Genomic DNA, 20,226 nt, shown 5'->3' on the forward strand with positions numbered 1-20,226 from the left:
AAACCAGATTTTCTTCAGGCATGAGCCCTTTATCCTTCCCCTTTGGGACTCTAAAGGAACTATTTAAACTCATGTGATCATGTAGTTAAAGGCTGGGCTGACTCAGCAAAGTGTTTAACTATGTGCTTAAATTCTATTGCGACCAATAGAATTTGAGCATGTGCTTAAATATTATGTTGAAAAGGGATGGATTTACACATGTGTTTTAAAGCTAAGCATGTACCAAAGTAGGCCCATAATATGTCAAAGCATGTCAGAAGAATTCAGGTTATAAAAGTCCCTACCTTTGGGGTGACTGACTTCATAAGTAAAATATTTTGATATAATTTTTATATGTCATCTAAAATATAAAGCACAATGCCGTAGTTATTATGATCTGTGAATTAGCTAACATAGGATAGTTTATGTGTCCGTCAGTTTAAAATACGTACACCAAAATTAAGAATGCTTGCAGCTAAATATCTGAATGTACGTTTTCTCCTCTTGAATATAGTTTGCTTTTATTTAGTTACTGAAGTATTTGAAGTCAGTTAGAGCTGTGAATGCTATCTTTAAAAATGCAGCTGCATATATAAGAAGTTATAAACACATATGGGTACCTAATACCATGATCCCACACTCCACAATTTCCCATGTTTTGACCTGTTTTTAACTTATTCCTCCAGTGTTTCCCTGTAATATGACACTTGATTATTTTGAGGCGCTGAATGACTAAACAGGGTCATGTACTGGTTGGCTCAAGGGCATAAGCAATTCCACTTTTTTATTTACTTGTGTCTATAAAAAGCTTTTTCTGTGTTAAAGATTTCTGTTTCTACTGGTGATTCCCATTGCATCTTCTGCCCTGTACTGTGAAAGTGCCATATATTTCCCACAAAACATTTGTGTATTTTTATTTTCAAGAGAAGATGTTTGATGGCATGTGTGATGCTCATCCCCTGTCTTGCACTGTAACACCCAACCTGTCGCTGTGCAGCCACTGCCCGTGTCCATGCCCCTTTGCAGAGCTGGGTGTATGCCATCTGCAGAGCTTCACCACTTCCCCAGGAGGAGTGCTCCTGGGGAAAATTGCAGGGGGAGGGAAGAGAGAAGGCAAGGAGAGGGGTGTGTTCAGCAGCAATAGGTGCTAACTTGAGGATCCTGTAGGGAAAACCCCGTTGTCAGCTGCTGTGGTCTCCGTCTGTCTGAGGGATAGATCCTCACTCTCAGCAGGACCAGGTCCTTTGATATATGAAGGAAGCAAAGGTGTGGGATGATGGAGCCACAGACCTCCCAGGTGCCACTGAGTATCCAAACGTCACAGAAGTGTCACAGTACTTTGTTATTGTGAATCTCTTCGGTAACACAATTGTGAGAAGCTTAAAAAAACCATAATATTGCCCTTGGCTACAGTCTATCATGTTAGTTGAAGAGCAGACAGACAATCCTTTGCTGAAAGGCAGAACCAAGCCTCAAGTATTGGACAGATTCTTGTGTCTTCAGGAGCAAAAAATGCTGGAGATAGTGGAGAATTTAGTGGATTTCTAGAAAGCTCCAAGGCAACCTCTGTGTTGGCTTCTTGATTACAGTGAGGAATTGTGTCCCTCTGGCCATTGTTGCTCCCCCAGAGCAGGGACATGGAAGGTGACTTGTAATTTTGGTATGTGAGTGGTCAGGCTGCTGTATCACATATGTAGGTAGTGACAGGCTTTGGTCACCTGTGTAACCAGTGCTATAAGGCAGAGCAGGACTCAGAGAAGTAAAGTACGGTCTGTAACAGTGAAATTAAACTTACCTACCTGTAGGTATATAATCAGCACACAAGATACGCAACTTTTGAAATATCTTTATGAAAAATAAACTTCACATAGCATTCGTGAAACCTGCCAAGACACAGAGGAGCATGGTGCTCTTGTCTGATACGCTGTCAAACGCTGTTCTTCTGAAACCACATCATCGTGTAAAACTGAGAAAGACGCCGCGCAAATTGCCTAATGCTTCTAAAAATAAGTAAGCTGCTCAGCCCCTCTCCAAATTTTAGCAAGTCAACCGAACAGTGCATAGTCAGTAAGTGTGTCTAACATGCTGTGCCACAAGTGGTGACTTACTATAAGAATTATATCAAGCATGCTAAATACGGAAAGGCTGCTTGTAACTGCACACACAAAATCCAGTCCCTCATTAACAACTGCCCCCACCTTCTGCTTCCCCCCAACCCGATTAGCTTCAGAAATCGCCTCTCCCGAGGCGGCTGCAGGTCCTGCAGGGAGCAGGCAGCAGCCTGGCTCCCCTGCCAAAGCCAACTGCAGCGTAGCCAGAGAAACAGGCAGCAAAAATAGAACAGCAGGATGGCTGCGCGTGGGCGAGGCAGAAACCACATCGCCAGCAAAACCTCCCGGCGTTATTTTAGGACCGATACAGAGGCCGTGGCGTTTTGCTCACTTTTCACAAAATACTCCCCAGGGGAGGGCAAGGAGGGAGAGGGGCATGAGTCCCGGGCCAGGAGCATTTCTGTCCCGCTCCCTGCCTTCCCTTCCTCCCTCCCTGGCTTCTCCCCACCGCAACGGGCTTGGCAGGGGGAAGGGGTTAATCGCGCTCGAGGCCAAGCAGTGGAGGGAGGACGCCCGGCGGTTTGAAAGACAGAGACTGGACAGCTGTGTTTGCTGTGGTATTTTTAAACGCATTAATGCAGGCTCCAATCACCCGGCCATGCTTGACCTATTTTTGGCTCAGGCCAGCCATTGTTCTATTTCTGCCGCTGCTGGGCCATGCGGGTGTCGATTCAAATGCAAATGAGTTATCGCTGCTGCTCCCGCCAACTTCACCCAGCCGCCCGGCCAAGGGAGAGCCGGCCAGGGAGAGGAGAGGGGCGCGGGGACAGCAACACTGGTCCGGGCTGGGGTAATTCAGACTAAACCCTCAGGGGCTTCTGGCCCCTGGAAAGGTGGCTTATTCGGTTTGATGGTTTGTAAGAGGCTCTGTTTCCCCCCCGCCCCACCAGAAATCCCGAAGCGCAGAGATATTTCTTCATTTCTTCTTCCACCTGCCGTTGGCTGCCCGAACGCAACTGCTCAAAGTCGGCGGCGCACAGCCCCCTGCGCGCTCACGGCTCCCTTCCAGCAGGCGGGGGCTGCCGAGAGTGGATTTGGGTTTTTTCCCCCTCTCCTGATAGATACTTGTGCAAACGCTTAAACATTGCTAATTGCCGAAGCGTATTATCTTACAACCCTCGCTGGAGGAGGTAGGACCACAGAGGGTCGTGCCTGACGCCCCTGTGCAAGTGCAGTGATGAATCTCTCATGTAGCTGAAGTGCAGACCAGTGGAATATGCTGCAGACAATTTACGAGAGTGAATCGTGTTTTTCCTCAGATGGGGTTTCTGGACGTGAACAGCTCTTGGCTCAGCAAAGAATGCACAGTATGATCAGCTCAGGTAAGAGACAGCTCCGTACCTCAGACTTCAGTGGCTGGCCAGGAAAATACAGCCTGGCACAACAAGGAAACACCCTTCCTTTAAAGAAGTGACTTTATTTTTGTGGGCTTTATGTAAGTTGTTGTTAAATAATTATGGTAGTATTTTAGATAGCAGCTGCTGCTTTTACAGGGAGTTTGTCTCCTTCAGTCTGCTGCTTTCCAGCCAGAGCAAAATGCTCACAACCGAAATCTAGTTTGTGATTCCTTGTTTGTTTTGTTGCGTGGTTGCAAAATGGGGCTCATGGTACAGGGTTATTCACAGAGAGGCTTCCTCAGACAGACCTTGTCAGGAGGCTGCAGTTAAAGCTCCTCATAGGCAATTCTGGTCATATGTCTATTGTAAACAGGATTTGGTCTTTCTGTGAGTTTCCTTTTCTCCAGTTTGCATACACAGGGAGCTTAATACTAATCCCTTTCTCTTTTCATTACAGTGTTACTTTAAAATGTCTTTAATATGCATGGCTTATTTTGTTACTTTAAAACTATTTGTGGACCTGGCAATGGTAGTCGTATGTAATGACTCACTGAGATGTAAATTGGATGTGTTTTTTAATTAAGGTATTTCAAAGTTGCTCTGAAAGAACACTGGACATTTCCTCATGTATTTGAAGCTATCCTTGTATTTTCTAGTTTCTTTGTTAGCTGTGTTTGAGAACTACAAATGATGTACTGAGAATGAATGAAGTTGGAAGAATTGTTGCTATTCAAATAAAATATCAGTTTAGACAGGCTAAAAAAGTAAAAATTTCACGTTACTCTTGCCCATTCTCTCTGAAACTTTGGGAATTCCAGTTCTGGTTTTTGGGGGCTGAAACTCTTGTCTTTTGAGCCTTAATGTTATCTGTTCTATATCTTCTAAATCCCAGGTTTCTCACTTTGTTTTTCATAAAGTTGGCTTTATAGAGGACCTATATGTAGAATGCAGGGTGATTCTTTTTCTTTTTCCTCTTTTTCTTCTTTTTCTTTTTCTTTTTCTTTTTCTTTTTCTTTTTCTTTTTCTTTTTCTTTTTCTTTTTCTTTTTCTTTTTCTTTTTCTTTTTTCTTTTTCTTTTTCTTTTTCTTTTTCTTTTTCTTTTTCTTTTTCTTTTTCTTTTTCTTTTTCTTTTTCTTTTTCTTTTTCTTTTTCTTTTTCTTTTTCTTTTTCTTTTCCTTTTCCTTTTCCTTTCACGAGACTTGGCAATATTTCTCAGTTTTTAAGATTGTGTGTGTAGACCACAGTTCTCTTCATGTATTGCCTGTTTTGGTACACCTGTGGAGCCCATGATTGTTTGTTTCTTTTTTTTTTAAAAAAAAAAAAAAAACCAACACTGTTTCTTTTCCTGCTTTATAGAAAAAGAACTTAAAAGTTTTACTTGTGTTTCTTTCTTACATACAATTTTAGAGCAGACTTCTAGTTTCAGATATGAAGATAAATTGTGAGAGATCTTGTCAAATGGTAATACCTTTCCTGTTAGAAAAAACTTAGATATGTCTTAACCTCATGATTAGTGTTTTTCAATACAGAAAGTCAAGGCTACTTCACAATGATTACAGACTGAAGGAGGGAATGAGAGATTGAAAAGCTATTATATGCAAGTTAAAATAATGAGAATACCTAAGGGGAATGGAGACTTCCAACTGGTAATGTTTAAGACTGGCAATTTTTCTATTCCTTTATAAAGCTCCTGAGCTGGTTTGGGTTTTTTTGGATCTGTCAAAGAATTTACTGTTTCTCTAACTTCTTAGAAAGAGATGTTCGTCACCAATTACAGTTCTTTTGTCAAGGACAGAAGTCAGGTGAAAGACTTGTTTACAAATATGAACAACAAAGCTCTAGCAAAGACAGTGGGTAAAAGCAGAAGTTTCTCTGACAGTGTTACAGTTCTGCAAAGCCATCTACAGTGTCAATCTCTTGTTCAAGAATTATTGCTTTTCTTTGGTTTTCCTGAACAGCTCAGCAGGTGTCCAGTGCTTTTGTATTGGTCAAAGAGATAAGACTGCTTGCCCTCCCTCCTGGTTTTTTTTTTAATACTATGTCAAGTTGAAGTTAGATGTACACAAGTGAAAATCTTCTTTTAGCTCACTATGCTACCTTGTAACTGCCAACTAATGTTGCTTGAGTAACAGCACTTTTCTCATTTGAAACACAAGAAACTGAGGTAATTTTCTGTAAGCTTATAGCTCTGCTTTTCTTCACTGGAGACAAGAATATCATGTAGCAGTTGATTTTTATCTGATGACATTAGGTCCACATAACATATACAATTTCCCCTGTAGTACCAAGTAAAATAGAGGGGGTTTTTAGACTTTAAAAAAAACGCACAAACCTTAGTCAAGAAAATTATCCAGGTAAAAGATGTTTAAGTATATATTCTGTAGAGCACAAAATATTCCTCACTGTATTTTTAAAAAACACTAGACTGCAAATAGTTGACATTGTACATAGTCTGCAGTTTAATTCATGTCACATGAAACCACAAAGCCTGGTGCTGCTATCGATTACCTTCAGTTCCTTTGAGTTCAGGGTCTTGCAGGATCAGGCCTGGTAACTTTTAAGGAATTGTTTCCCTCAGTGCAGCACATTGGGGAAAAAGAAATAGCCAGGGTATGATGATGTGATCTAGTGTTTGGAGTAGCTAGAATCAAGTCATTTGAATTTTGCTTATCAGTGTCCTTACTTTAAAGTTATCTTCACTTACCTGTATGTGACTTTTGCTCAGGTTAAAAAGTTGCACATATTTAAGAAAAGAGCAGATCTGTGAACATTTACACTCTGCACCCTTGATATTCTTGAAGTCTTTGAAGCAAGCACAACTTAAAAACTCAATGGGTTTTTAGGTTTGCTAGTTTCCAGATGCAATGGGCATGTGTTATGCAACATTGATTTTAAACTGGGCTGGAGCCATCCCCAAAGAGGACATACTCAATGGCCAATGGACATGTATTTGCAAACCAAGCTGTCTAAGGAATTTCTGACAATAGCAGGCGTAGGAAATGCTTCAATCATGTGAAACAGTTCTTCTGTTCTTCTGGTGTTCCCTCAATTACTGCTTTGCCTGTCTGTCTCCATCCCTGCTTGTAAATCATACTATGAATGAGATGATCTGGATAGGTACCAATCAAAAGTCTAATTATGAATGGAGCAATCTAGATCGGCACTGACTCAAGAAGCTGTGTAATTTGCAGACACCTACACCTTACTGCAGAGAGCAGTTTTAGCTATCTTGAGAAGACTGAACTAGATTCTCCCATATGGTACTGTTGCTCTAAAATGCAGCAGTAAGTGCTGTACATCTTTATTTTAAAAAATTATGCTGATGTATTCTTATTTGATACCATAATTATTTTAGTTTCACAATTTAAAAAATAGACCTGGAGTCTAAAGCCTCTTATTTAGCAGGAATTACTATTTAACTATGCTGTTGCTTTTATTTTACCCAAAAACTCTCAACTTCCATGTGTGTACAATGCCACAGTTGACCTTAGCATTCAGTTGGCCTCTTATCTTACCACAATACAAGTAATAAACTATAAGTCCTTGAAAATAAGCATTTGGTGCAGCACAGTCCATGGCAAGAGCGTTCATTAAAATGTAGTCAGTAAAATAACTAATGCAGGGCTACCTTGCTCAAATAGATGTCAGCTGTGTGTAGGAGAAGAAAGAACCTACCCAGCCGTGGTATCCATAGATGTGGGGCTTTAAGAAATAATGCCAAGTTCATTAACTTCTGGTGATTTAATATACTGTGCTGTGTTTCCAAAGGGTAAGGTTGCTGTGTTTGCTTCACTGGCTGTATTTTGTTGTACAGCCTTGCACTGGCCTGCCTAAGTTCCACCTTGGCTTTTATTGGATAAGGCATCCTCTGCTTCCTGCCCAAAGCTGTTGTGTTGAAAAATCAAGAGTTCAAGGAGGTCTTGAGCTTAAAGCCTTGGCTCATCATCAAGTTGACAGGTGACCTGAGCAAGTTACGCAATCCTGCTAAGGTCAGCTAACCTTTCTGTGAAATATGGAAAATGATACCTGTCAGGCTCAGCAATCTATAAAGTAAAACTATTCTAAAGGCAATATAATGATTTGGAATGATTAATTTGATTGACTACATCTACCTACAGGCTTGCCAAACACCTGCAATTTCACAAATGTAGTAAGTGAATGTAGTCGCAGTATTTTATTCTCTGCATCTGTCAGGAAATTCAAGCTGGTCACTTGAATATAAATGACAGAATCAATGCTGCATGCTTCATGGTGTACATGGGTTGACGAGTCCTCGTGAGCTATCTTCCCTCAGTAAAACCCGATGTACAGAATTTGTCTCATACATTGTATCTGTTGTGTGGCCACATGATCATGTATACAGGTTTGTACACATGCGCTTATATTGCTTTCAGGGAAAATTCTCTGGTATTTGCTCTCCTGCTTTTTTCTGGCTAAACAAAACTTTCACCTGCTCAGCTGCTTCTGTGGAGAGACTGCACAAAGCAAATTCATTTAAAGGTTTGCTCTGATATTCATAAAAACTTGACATATTTGCATATCTGAATCAGGTAATGTAAACTTCTTACAGATACAGAATGTTGCGTATGTGGTATCTCAGGCAATAACTCTTCAGAGAGTGAGAATAGATGTGCTGAGCTTTTACTTTGTGATTCTCCTCAGAGTAAAGAAAAAAACTGAGTGTGAAAATTCAGTTTAGGGAAGTTCTGGATAACAGCCAGAGAAGCTTTTTCAATGCCTGTCATAAAGGCTAGGTGCTTCATAGTAGTAGTTGAAGTATTTGAACTAATTGTCACGGAAGAGTAAAGCCTTAGCCTTAATAATTAATACAATGAGAAGAGACAAGCAGCAGAGACCTGCAGGTCTTATGTAGTTAAAATCTCACTGATTTTGAGTAGAGGCTTTGCCCAGTAATGTATGTGGGACAAGACACTGGTTATCAAATCAGTTGAACAAAAATGTGGTAAAATGGAATGAAGCTGCTTTTTCTGTTTCACGTTATTGAGAAGACATTGAATACAGACAGATGTTGCCAACTTCATGTGGCCTCTAATGGTGTAACATTGCTTTTTCTTTCTTTTTTTTTTTTTAAGTCCCAGCTTCTGAGCCATGTGATTACCGGACAGTCTTGCTTTGTATTAGAAGATATATTTATAGGTTGTGGGAAGAGCCTGGAATAAGAATTTCAAAATACAAGATTGACAAGAAGAACAAGCTACAAAAGCTGGAAAAGAATGCAGAACATAATTTCAAAACCTCTTTGATCATCTTTTCTGATACCGTTAAATACACTCAAATGCACTCAAACACACACAGTTTCAGCCAGAGTCTTCCCTCCTGTGAAACTATGTATAGAAAACATTTAGTTCATTAAAGTTTGTGTTGGATATGAGGAACACTTGTAACCCTACTAGCAGAGCTTTAATCAGGCCTCTGTTTCTGTACCAACTGTCTGGCCCCCTTCTTCTGCACAGTCTTTTCAGAGCAAGCAGAAGCTGTGAGAAAGCAGAATAGATAGATAGCCTGCAAACATATGTCTATATGCACATTAATTTAGGTTTTGGTATAGATGACAGGGCAGGTTTCAGGTGTCATTGCATTTTAACATGTCCCAACTACTGGTGTAGGTGGGGTTTTTATATGGTGGGTACAATCCAAAATATTGTAGAGAAACTAATGGGCAAATGTTATTGTTAAACACATGAAAATCTAAAATGCCCAGTTCTGTGGATCTCTTTAACAGGCTGACTCCTCTGGGTCAGTTATTCTTAGCCCAGTTATTTTCATCTTATGGCATTACAGGTCTAAGATTAGCCTGTTAGGCGTTATCATGCCATCTGAGTTACCTCCTAATATAACTGTACACCGGAATGATTATTTATAGACAGAGCATTCTGTCATTTTTGCTTTATTTCTGGTAGTTTAAATAAAGAAGAGCAACATTCAAGAAAAACCACAGATTCCTTCCTGCTGCCAAAACAACATGATAACTGCCTGCTGAGGGGCAGGGATATTGTTTAAAATGTGTGCTTGTACCAGATGCAAATATCCTCTTTATCTCCCCCAGTTCTACTAAAATGAGGTACCTCAGGGTACCACTGATCCTGTCTCTTCTAGAGGAAGGAGAGAGGTGCCAGATTGATGCACCAAATGACAGAGAAGACAGGGTTGTGGTTGCTGATGAGAACGAGGATATCCAGGTGCTATTTTTAGGGCCTGGCACCGTCAAGCTCCATGTTCAGTGTTAACATGTCACATATGCACACAGCTCCTCCAAAATGGACCCCTCTAGTTTTGTTACATAAAAGTGATGTCTGCTGTTCAATTAGCCTTCTAGGTGCTTTTCACAGACATAACAGGAAGCTTCAGCAAATTGACACATTTTTAGCAAACCATTCTTTATGGCTGCTTCGCAAACATAGTTCTGCTCACTAGAAGAACTTGAATCCTAAAGCAGAGTTGTCATTCAAAAACACAGTGAGGCACGTTCTCGCCTAAGGAAGTTCACTGGGATCTTTGTACTTGCATGTGTTTAACTAGGAGCAAGCTTTTAGTGACAGTTTAGTAAAGAGCAGCAAAAATAGTAAAGTGGCAGATCTTCAGCTGGGTGTCAGTGCAGCCTCTGACTGTAGTTGTTGCTCAGGAGGCTGGCAATTTACAAAATAGTGAAATATTAATGGATTATAGTTATCTAATTAGCTCCATCTTTTCTTTTTTACCTTTCTCCTCTAAATAAATGGCGTGTTTCTATCTTTGTGGACATTCTGGGTGTAATCAGAGGGCACCTGATTTGTTCTACTTTAAACAGTTACAAATGTAAAAAGGCTTGCAAAATCAGTGGAAGCCTTTGCATGGTTGGATGATATGGTGCTGGTCTAACTTCCTTATAAGCAGCTCATTTCTTTTTGTCAGGCTGGCAGTTCTATGCATGACTGTAAAGGTACTTTGGCATTTAGTATAATCTGAGCATAGCCAACACATCTGTTTTATTTGTTTTGTGTCTCCCAGTTGTAAACTCCTTGCAGTTTATGGAGTATACAAACACAACAAGAGCTCCAAGAATTCAAGCCCTTTGTGGATGAATGTGCTTGAGATGCAGGGTGCTTTATTCTAATGATAACTTGTTCCTTCTAGTAATGAAACTGAGTATCATCAAAGAGAGACAAGAGAAGGAACAGAATGAATTCTTCGAAAATGCCAAATCTATAAATCATGTTTTTACAATCAAAGACTATTGTTCTCTTTCATGATCCCTGTGGTTGAAGGTATGCATGCCACAAGGAGGAACCACAGCTATTCAATTTCAGTGAAGTCTGGAATGGAATAATGAGGAAGCTTAATGTTAATTTAATAATTTTGCCCAATTGTTCTGTTCTTAATCCAAGTTTCCTTTTTCTTTCTTGGTGCCCAAGGCCACAACCTTGTTGGAGTTGCTCAGTAGCAGTATGAGAGGGAGTAGGGAAAACAGACCGTTAGTGCTTAATCTTGCTCTTTCTGGTGTTTGCTACTCCTGTTTGCATTTAGTAAAATGTTAGTGACGGACTCTTCTTTACCTGTTCACAAGTCCTTTTCTTGCACAGATGCAGTAAGTTCTTAGTTCTCTTCATCTACTTGTATTTTTGTATTTTTCCTAAGCCTTGTGAAGTCTTTTTCCTGTGGCTACAAAAGAAGTAAAACTCCTGGACTGTTCAAGTTTTTGATATTCTAATTTGGGTCTGACCTTGAAGTTTTAAAATGCATAAAAGAATACACATAATACAATATCATCAAGAAACATAAAAGAAAACACTTAGATTTTTTAAGATGTCATGCTGACATGAATAGTGACGGAATTAGTATGAGGCCCAGAATGATGTAAGAAATAGCAACAGGGAAATGATCAGTATGAGTCTTTATATTAACATATCTACTTTTACATATAGATACATACTGTTAAAGGAGTATATGGAAATTACTTAGATGCCTCAAAATGCTCACCGTAAAAATCCTTGCAGAGCAGCTGCTGAAATCTAGTGGGACCTAAATTCAGGAGAGCCCTTTACCTTGGGAGTCCAGTAAATGCTCACCAGCCTGTATCATGCAGATGCTCTAAACTGTTCCAGGCTCCAAAGACAGATCCACTCATTCCCACTCATATGTCAGAAAGTTGGCATCCTTTTATTTGCCATCACTGTTTTTCCTACACGATCTGTTTCAGAAGAAGAAAAAGGTTTTAATCTATTGTTTCATTTAAGAATTGGCAATAGTTATCATAGAAGGAATTCCATAGGAAATAGTAAGTCTTGCCTAGGTTTCTTCAAGAAATATGAGGGAAGGACTGGCAGGAGGGAGAGAGGTTTGAAGAAAGAGAATTTTATAAATGAAGTAGTAGTGCAGAGATGAGCTCTACGAGAACTTCCTTTGTTAAAATGCTGTTATGAGTGAAGGTGGGGAAGGCACTGAATATGCAAGAGAACTATGTGGGAGGTGGAAACCAGGGAAGTTTGAAGTACAGTTCTAACTGTCCATGAACAGAGGAAAAATATAGGTGAAAACAGTTATGAAAACAATCAACTTCAACTGAGATGAGAGAAGTTTCTGTCAAAAAAACCTGCAAAGCCATAATGAGGAATACATGGGGAAATAGGAATATTTTAGAATCACCAGTGTTACTCTTGTAATCATAGAGTAAGACAGTATTCAGGGATTTCCCTTGCCATTGTACAGACTTTTTTTTTCCTGTTTTTTTTTTTTTGTCTGAGGATGTGTAATTTGTTTGGGAGAGGGAGAGGTGTACGACACTGAGTCTGTTCATGCACACACTACAAATTCTGCTGCATCTCACCATCCTGAACTCCTCCCTTCACACACAGCACCCCCCCCCCCCCCCTCCCCGCCCATGTAGCTCAGCTGTCCTGGAGAACCTGCAGAGCAATCTCACCAGAGCTTTCCCATAAATTCCCATCACTGTGTCATCTACACCATCCCTATCTTGCCTTTTCTCCTTGGCCTAGTAGGCAGTTTTCTGAGCTCTGTGCTTATTTTCTGGTTCTTTTTTTCCTCTTGTGCCAATGCACACCGGATGATAATGGGGCAGCTGGAGAATTTACTGGGGAAAGAGGGAAATTACAAATGACAACATCAAAGGTCTGTAGGCAAAGAAATAAAGAAGGAATGCTAATGCAGCTGAATTAAGTAATGGTGATGCTATGGATGATTAAGGATACTAATACTGACACAGATATTTTCTTTAGAAAATAAATGGTTAAAAATGGGAATATTTAGAAAAAATTACCCTTGGGCTAAAATTCTCAAACCTCGTCCAAGAGTGAGTGCCTCTCTCTGGTCACTGGTCATGCATATATACTTGACACTAGTATGCATATACAATTACAGAAGATGTATATACATGGGCTTACAACCAATCTTACTCTGTCCCCCCTCACTGGGGACATTTTGGTATGGCTATATTAAAACCTGTCAAAAATCTTAGCAACTTGAGTTTCACAAATTAGTTCAGGTAAGCTCGAATGAGTGCCTAAGGCGAAGTGATTTTTCTCCTGCAGGCCTGGCAGCCCACAGGAGGTAGACGCACATCCCACTAACCTCCCCGTCCGTCCACCATTCTTCATCTGCAGATGTCCAGAGGTCTGCAGCAGCACACATTTATTCCTGAAGACCTCAGGAACTCATTCTTAAGACCTCTTTTTGTTATTCCCTCTAGGGAATACTGTTGTTAAGTCTGTTCTGGTAGTGACGGGGAGCTCCAGGTGCGGGGCAGGTTATAAAACATTTAGCAGCCAAATAGGCTTTATTGTTCTTCTGCATATTCAGAAAGATGTGAGTGTAGAAATCTGGACTATTGCTTTCTTCATTTTCCTCTTTCTTGTTTGTTTTTTTTTTTGTTTGTTTGTTTGGGGTTTTTTTTTGTTTTTTGTTTTTTAATTTTTAAAATTTTTGTTATCTATGAATCCTATGTATGTGTTTATATAGATGTAAGGCCTCAGTACATAGGAAGATCTGTAGAGATGGCAGCTGGTGTTGCTGGGAAGGAAGAGCAGTGGTCCCATCCTCTCCCTGGTCCTGGGCTCTCATTTGTTCACTGAACAGTCACATCCCTTGTACTGACACAGGTATTCATGTGCCCATCGTGACTGATGGGTTGAACACCTGACCCCAGTTAAAACGTGTCCCCCTGGTTCCCTGTGCCACTGTAAGTGTGTGCTGTGGTGTGGGGAAGGAGGACATTATCCTCGGGGTTGGAGGGGCCACGAGCAGGGAAGGGAAGCACAACCATTTATCTCAACTTCAGCTATGGCATATGGTGGCCCCAAATACTTGTCAAACTGCTGCCTGGGAAATCTTCTATGTCAGGAGAATACACCATACACCCCTTGCTCCTCTTAACATTTAAAGGACAGAGCCTAAAATTTCACACTCAATTAGCACCTTGTTAAACTCCAGTTAACTACTTAGCACTTCACCATTAAGTAGAATTTATGCTAATACTATCCCTATGAAGCTGTCAATACTACCTTTGGTAATCCATAGGGCACATTTCATCTGTCAGTACAGAAAGAACTACCCTACAAATGTATGTTGTTTCCTATTAAGTAGAAAATTGTATCTGTGTTGGCTTCAGCAACCTGTACCAAAACTGAATGTACTAGAAGCAGTAGCCATCTGCAGCTCTGAACCGTATCAGTCCTGGTGCGGTGCCACATGAAGTCTGCTCCAGGAAAGCTTTCATGGCTCTTGCGTTCAGTTTCTGCTTCATTCTTTTTTTAACCTTTCTTTGTGGAGAACATGTTTTGCCAGACATTCTCCCACTGTAATCCCTCTTATCCTCCTTTATTTTTGTAACCTAAGAGTGCTTCGGAATGCCCTCATCCTTCCTAGACAACCTGGAAATCAGAGGAATTCAAGTTATGCGAGGAAGATTTTCTTTTGTGTGATGCTGTTCCCTGGTTGCTACTTAGGTACTGGTATCAAATACTTCCCTATGTAAACCAAAACCATAAAATAACTCTAACTGATGCTGACATGCTAGCAAACACAGCTCAAAAGGACCATATAGTTGTCACAGTTGTTGCTGTTCATTTCTTGCTGAGAGGAGTTTCAAGTTGAAGGCACGGTTTGACTCTCGTGTCTGGCACTGGGCTGTGCTGAGCCTAGTGACACAAAGTGCAGGTGCTTTTTCGGTCAGAATCCTTCAAAATGACTGTGCTCTCCACAGTTATACCCCAAGTAAGTAGAAGATGCCAGATCTGAAAGAAGAGAGATTTTCATTGCTGTTTCTTTGCTGTGAAAATCTGTACGTCTGAACTGGGGACAGCCACAGACTATGTCCCCAGTGAGACAGAATGGAAAACCAGAAGCATTAGTTAGTAACATTTATGTAGGAAACAGTGTGTTGTGTCTAGCTGTAAGGTGTTTGACTAAATGTCCAAACCCTTAGAAGAGAGAAGAAAACTCAGTTTATGAATGCAATTATAAACCCTACCCGAAGACAGTAGTTGCTTTCTGCAAAAGAGAAAGGCTGTATTGATTAATCTTACATTTCTGCACTAAATCTACCTTGTTGTTATATAACCCTTACTTGCACTCCCCAGAAGGCCTGTCGTTATGCAAATAATTCTCATTTATAATATGCTTTTCCTCTTCCAGTGTAGATGGATGGATGTTTAAGTGGATATAAATAGTATGTGTTCCGTGCAAAAAAAGTGTAGTAGTGCAAATGAAAATCAGACTCTTTCTACTTATGGAAGTCTTTCCAAGCTCTTAATCATCTTAAATGCAATTAGCCTTTTCCTGTTTCTGACATGGCTCCCTTTGAGATAGGATAACTGTACTGGAATATTCCTGATAACAAAGCCTCATTGATGAATATGAAAACTTACTTTTATCCTGCTTTGTGTACGTCCTGTTTTCATTTTTGAATCTTGCTGTACACTGACCACATGTTGTCACTAACCCATCTGCAATGACAGCCATCTGTTTTTAAGGTTATATTAAGGTTAATGAAGCACAGCAAGGTATATTCCACTCATTTTTCCCAATAGAAATTACTGTGCACATACAAAAAATGAGTGAACTATTTTGTTTCCCAATCACAAAGCTTTACGAGGACCTCTGGCATTCCTCAGAGCCTTCCATGAAATATCCTGAAGAGATTTGTTTCATCTGTGTTTTTAACCCAATCGATCTTTCTTCCATTATTCTTCTTTCCAGACCTCTGTTAAAATAGCAATTACTGTTGCCTCATTGCACTATCAACCTTCTCTTAAATTTGAAAAGAATATTTATTTTCCTTCTGCTTTTTATCTTTAAAACTGTTTCTGATCAGCAATAGCGTTCTTGTAACTTCACGTAAGGGCCAGAGCAGAACACAAACTCCAGTGAGACACCTTCTGAAGGACATTTTGCATGTCCCGATAAGTCTGTGGACCAGATCCTTAACTGGTACCAAGCGTCACAGCCCCACTGAAATCTAGACCCTTTTTAGTTACCATTTTGTTAACCCATTGAAAGAATTTGTTGTGCTTTTGTGTCTCAAAATATGCATGCAATTACAATTCAAAGCTCATAACTGCATCCTACAAAGTCAGTTTGCATCAAACTTGATTTGTTCCCTAACTGTCTGTGAGATTAAACCAAGTCAAGTTTAAACAAAAATTGGCTCAGTTGTGGCTGTTAACGGAGGATATAGTTTCTGAGAGAACATATGGGGAAAGAATATCTCTTTCCCTTTCTTCTTTTAAAATTACATACATGGCTCTCATTTGGCTAAAATAATTTCTGCTAAACCTTTTGTAAGATTAATCTGTAAGCTCAGACAAAACATTAGAAATTTTAAATTCAAAGCAACTTGTTTTAAAAATATCAGGAGATTAAAGCAATTATAGTACTTTATGCATTTTGACCTTGACTAGTGTGTTTGCAATTATAGCGATATAAACAGATCATATTTAAAATGAACAAAGTATTTTTGCTTCTCCACTCATTTGCAATACAGTCTGTAGTTGTGGTCCAAAGAGTTTAAAATGAAAAGAAAATATAAAGATTACAAATCTGATATAAATACTAGAGGATAAAACATATGAAGAGGGATTAAGGGAGCCATATTTATAGTCTATAACAGAGAGCTCGAGGGACATGGGCACAGGCTATAAATAACTTCAAGGTAACAATATAAATGAAGGAAGGGAATTATTTGTTCTCAAAAGATGGTGAAGCATAGAATAATAGCCTGAAGCAAAGAAAAGAAAAGTTTAGGTTAGATGTTAGAACTTTTTTCTAGCAATAAGAGCTGTAGAGAGCAGAGACATAAATAAGGTAGGAAGCTGAAACAGTACCTAAAGCACTAACTACAGCTATCTGGCTAAGATTAAAATTGCATGGAGTTGTGTTACAAAATTCACAGGGCTAGACTTAGTGATGAAACATTTTTTTTATTTTCTTACCTGTTACATTTTATAATGGCCATGTTTCATGGTATGCATTTGTTTCCCATGAAGACTATGTGGATACAGCATTCCTTCCAAGATTATTGTGCTGTTTTAACCAGATTAAGGATAAAAAAATAACATTAATTGTTAATTACAGTCTCATTTAGTATTGGGATTATAAAGTTGTATTATTTTATAGTGGTGGAGTCTCTCAAAGTGGTGGAGTCTCCTGTTATTTGTTCTGGTGAGAAAGAAGTCCTCTATTCTCATCAGTCCTTAGATGAGATGGTGGCTTTTGAACACCATAACTTTAAGTTGCTGGCAAGCGAAATAGCTTGTGTGAATCATGCATGGTGATGTCAGAACACTGGCCGTTTGCTGGTTACTGCTGACTTCACTAGAATGAAACAACTTACATAGGTGTGCTGGCCTGGTTCAAAGTGAACCCTGATACAGCCATAACAGAAGGAAAAGGGGGGAGAAGGGGCATGACCCCCAGAATGAATTGGAGTGTTGTAACAATCCCATTGCCTCCAACTGTAGACCTCTCAAAACAATACGGTTCTAGTCTAGGTCATTGTTTGTACATGTTTTGCTTTGTCCCTCCTTTAGTTCAGCATGTCTGGGGGGCTTCTTAATGCTGGAAATTTTACTTTGCAGTTTAAAATTTTTAGACAAGATGCTTTCACTGTAACTCAGCTCCAAGAGGTCACCTCATACCAGGCCATCAAGAACAACAGAGGAGGTTTGAAAGACCATAGTTCTATCAAGGTGGTGTCAAATATGTTTAAGAGTGAGTGTGTGAGAGAGAGGGAGAAATCAACTGAGTAAAGGTGAAAAACTGCACAGATATATTTGGACCTCTACAAATGACTCACCGCTTACTTGATCATTCAGCGGGTGTATGACTTCTCCAGTACTCATGGGCTTTTTATATGTCATGAAAGCAATACAACAAAATATTGCAATATGACAGTGTGCAAATCTTGTGCTATTAAATTAATATAACTGGTTTTGTCTTTGCTTGTCTAACATGTAATCCATTAGGCAGTAACAGTTTTGAGGGATTTATGGCTTTAGCTGTTACATGAAATATCCTTTGTAAAAATTGTTTGAGTTAACATTGATCAAATCATGTAGAAGTGTTTGTCTTGCGTAGCTTCAAGAAGTATGCGTATTTGTACAAGGAGCAGAATATAATTTCTGCTCATTTCTGCCCAAGATTTCATGCTCAGTAGCCTTATACACTTGAGCTGTTAGCACCATCAGACATATCCGCTGCTGTTAAATCAGTCAGGGAGTTAGAGGCTGAATTAGAGGCTTTTGGGCACACCTGAACCTGAGATTTTTAAACCAGTAGTGGATTGAATCTGCTGTATAATAGCTCAGAACATGGACCTTTAATCTCTCAGGCATTTAGTTAATACTTAGCTCTTTGCCCTGTCTTTCTACCTCTTAGCTGTTAATTTTCTCAGCTTTCAAAAATCTCTGTCTTAATAAGAAAGTTAATGATATTATTTTATGTGGGTAATAGAGTGTTGTGTTTGAGCTCAGAGGGCAACTGAGCACCACGCTGCTGCTCACTCCCCCTTCACCCCCAGCACTGGGAAGAAGTGAATCAAAAGACCCAGGAAGGTAAGGACAAAGAGGGATGATCTCATCCTTTAAGGCACAGGCAAAAGACAGACTCATTAGGGGAAGAAAAAAATAACATAATTAATACAGACACTAACAACAGCAACACTTAACAGACAGAGTAGGACTGTGAGAAGCATTACCACATCTTGAAAACACCTTCCCCCATCCCTCCCTTCTTCCCGGGCTCAGCTTTGTTCCCAGTATCTCTACCTCCTCCTCTTCCCCAGTGGTGCAGACGGCAGGGAATGGGGGGTGTGGTCAGCCCTGCCACTTCTTCCCCCTTGGGGAGAGGGAACTTCTGGATTCCTGGCCTGTTCTAGCACAGTCCCCCTCTCACAGGAGACAGTCCTCCACAAACCGGCTCCAACATGAGTCACTCCCATGGGTGTGTGGGTCACCCCTGCATGTTGCAGTCCTCCCAGTACCGAACAACAACAGTGGGGACTTCTTCCCATGGGGTCCTGGCCTTCTTCAGGTGCAGTCACCTGTCCCACTGTGGGGCCCCCCACAGACTGCAAATCGGTATCTGCTCCACCGTAGACCCCCATGGGTGACAGGGAGGGGTGGCCCTGCCATCTCACCATGGGGTACAGGAGAGTATCTGCTCCGGCGCGCCTCCCCTCCCTCCTCCTTTCTTCCACTGACCTCGGTGTTTGCACAGATGTTCTCCTCACAACCCCTTCTCACAACTCCTACTCCTCCTCCCAGGTTCCCCTTCTTAAATACATTATCGCACTGGCACAGTGAATTGGCCTGACCTTGGTGCAAAGGTGGGCTTTGATGACTTGGATCTGGGGAAGCTTCGAGAAGCTTCTCATAGGGGCCATGGCTGTAGCCCCCTCCCCTGCTAACAAAACCCCACCACCACTCACTCAAACCAGGACATAGAGAAAGAAATAAAGTCCTGTATAGCAGAGGGCAGCAGTGGCAGGAATTTGATATTATATTCACCACCTCTTTTTGTCATCCCTTCTTGGCTGCACTTAAAACCACGTTTCCTCTTTGGCCAAATGGCAACACTGGAAGAATAACTTCTTCTCACTCAGTGGCCACCCTTCGAAATAGGGAGTGCCCCACATGCAAGGTGGCTCTGGTGATACGGTGCTGTTAGGTAGACTGGATATCTCCCTGGATTTGAGATAAGTTTTTAAGAGAGGTTTTAAGAGAGTGCTGGTCGGAGCCTTGGAGATCAGTGGTAATTGCCTCTTGTCTCTCTCTGCAGAGCAGGCACTGGCTGCCTCCTGGAGTAATTTGCTTCATTTCACTCCACAGTCTTCAGATCTTAAATGTTGCTGTTCTGGGTACTGCTAAGTTTACTTTCATGAAATAAATGCACTTTTGGAAAGCTCCAGCCTTTAAGAGATTAGACTGCTAGGAAATGAGAGATCTGGTTTATTTTATGAAAACTTTAGTATACAGCTTATATGTTTGCAGCCTGTATAAAGTGTAGTATTTCTTAATTTTTATTTCTTCACATGATCTTTGCCATGATCTTTTCCTCTGACACCTGTGAGTCTGTTTTCCTCTAAGATGGGAAGGTTGTATCTCATGTACCATAAAAGGTGTTTCTCGTGGGTTTCTTTTTGGGATGACCCATACAGCAGAGTTTGCTGATGACTCTTCTTGGACTTCCCTGAATTGCACTGCTTTACACTGGCAAAAAACCTCAAGGGTGTTGGGACATCATAGTAGCTACACAGTGGTACTTGTACACACAAATGTGCTTCTCCCATC

At 40.5% G+C, this 20,226-nt stretch overlaps 1 protein-coding gene across 15 annotated transcripts in view; it reads left to right on the forward strand.

Annotated features, from left to right (window-relative positions):
• The window catches only part of HDAC9 (histone deacetylase 9), a 489,787-nt gene that overhangs the window by 200,474 nt on the left and 269,087 nt on the right, over positions 1-20,226 (forward strand). For 2 of the 15 annotated variants that reach the window (XM_074836869.1, XM_074836878.1), the window contains exons 1-2: positions 2,546-2,880; positions 3,350-3,412. The exons of 1 other annotated variant lie outside the window; for it this stretch is intronic. In XM_074836869.1, coding sequence (XP_074692970.1) covers positions 2,748-2,880; positions 3,350-3,412 — 196 coding nt within the window. In that variant the 5' untranslated portion in view covers positions 2,546-2,747. Of the gene's footprint in view, positions 1-2,544; positions 2,881-3,349; positions 3,413-3,477; positions 3,526-20,226 lie in introns of those variants that run through there. 12 more of the 15 variants (XM_074836860.1, XM_074836912.1, XM_074836896.1 and 9 more) reach the window with 8 other exon arrangements.

This window comes from Strix aluco, chromosome 1 (genome assembly GCF_031877795.1).
Source record: "Strix aluco isolate bStrAlu1 chromosome 1, bStrAlu1.hap1, whole genome shotgun sequence".
Lineage (NCBI taxonomy): Eukaryota > Metazoa > Chordata > Aves > Strigiformes > Strigidae > Strix > Strix aluco.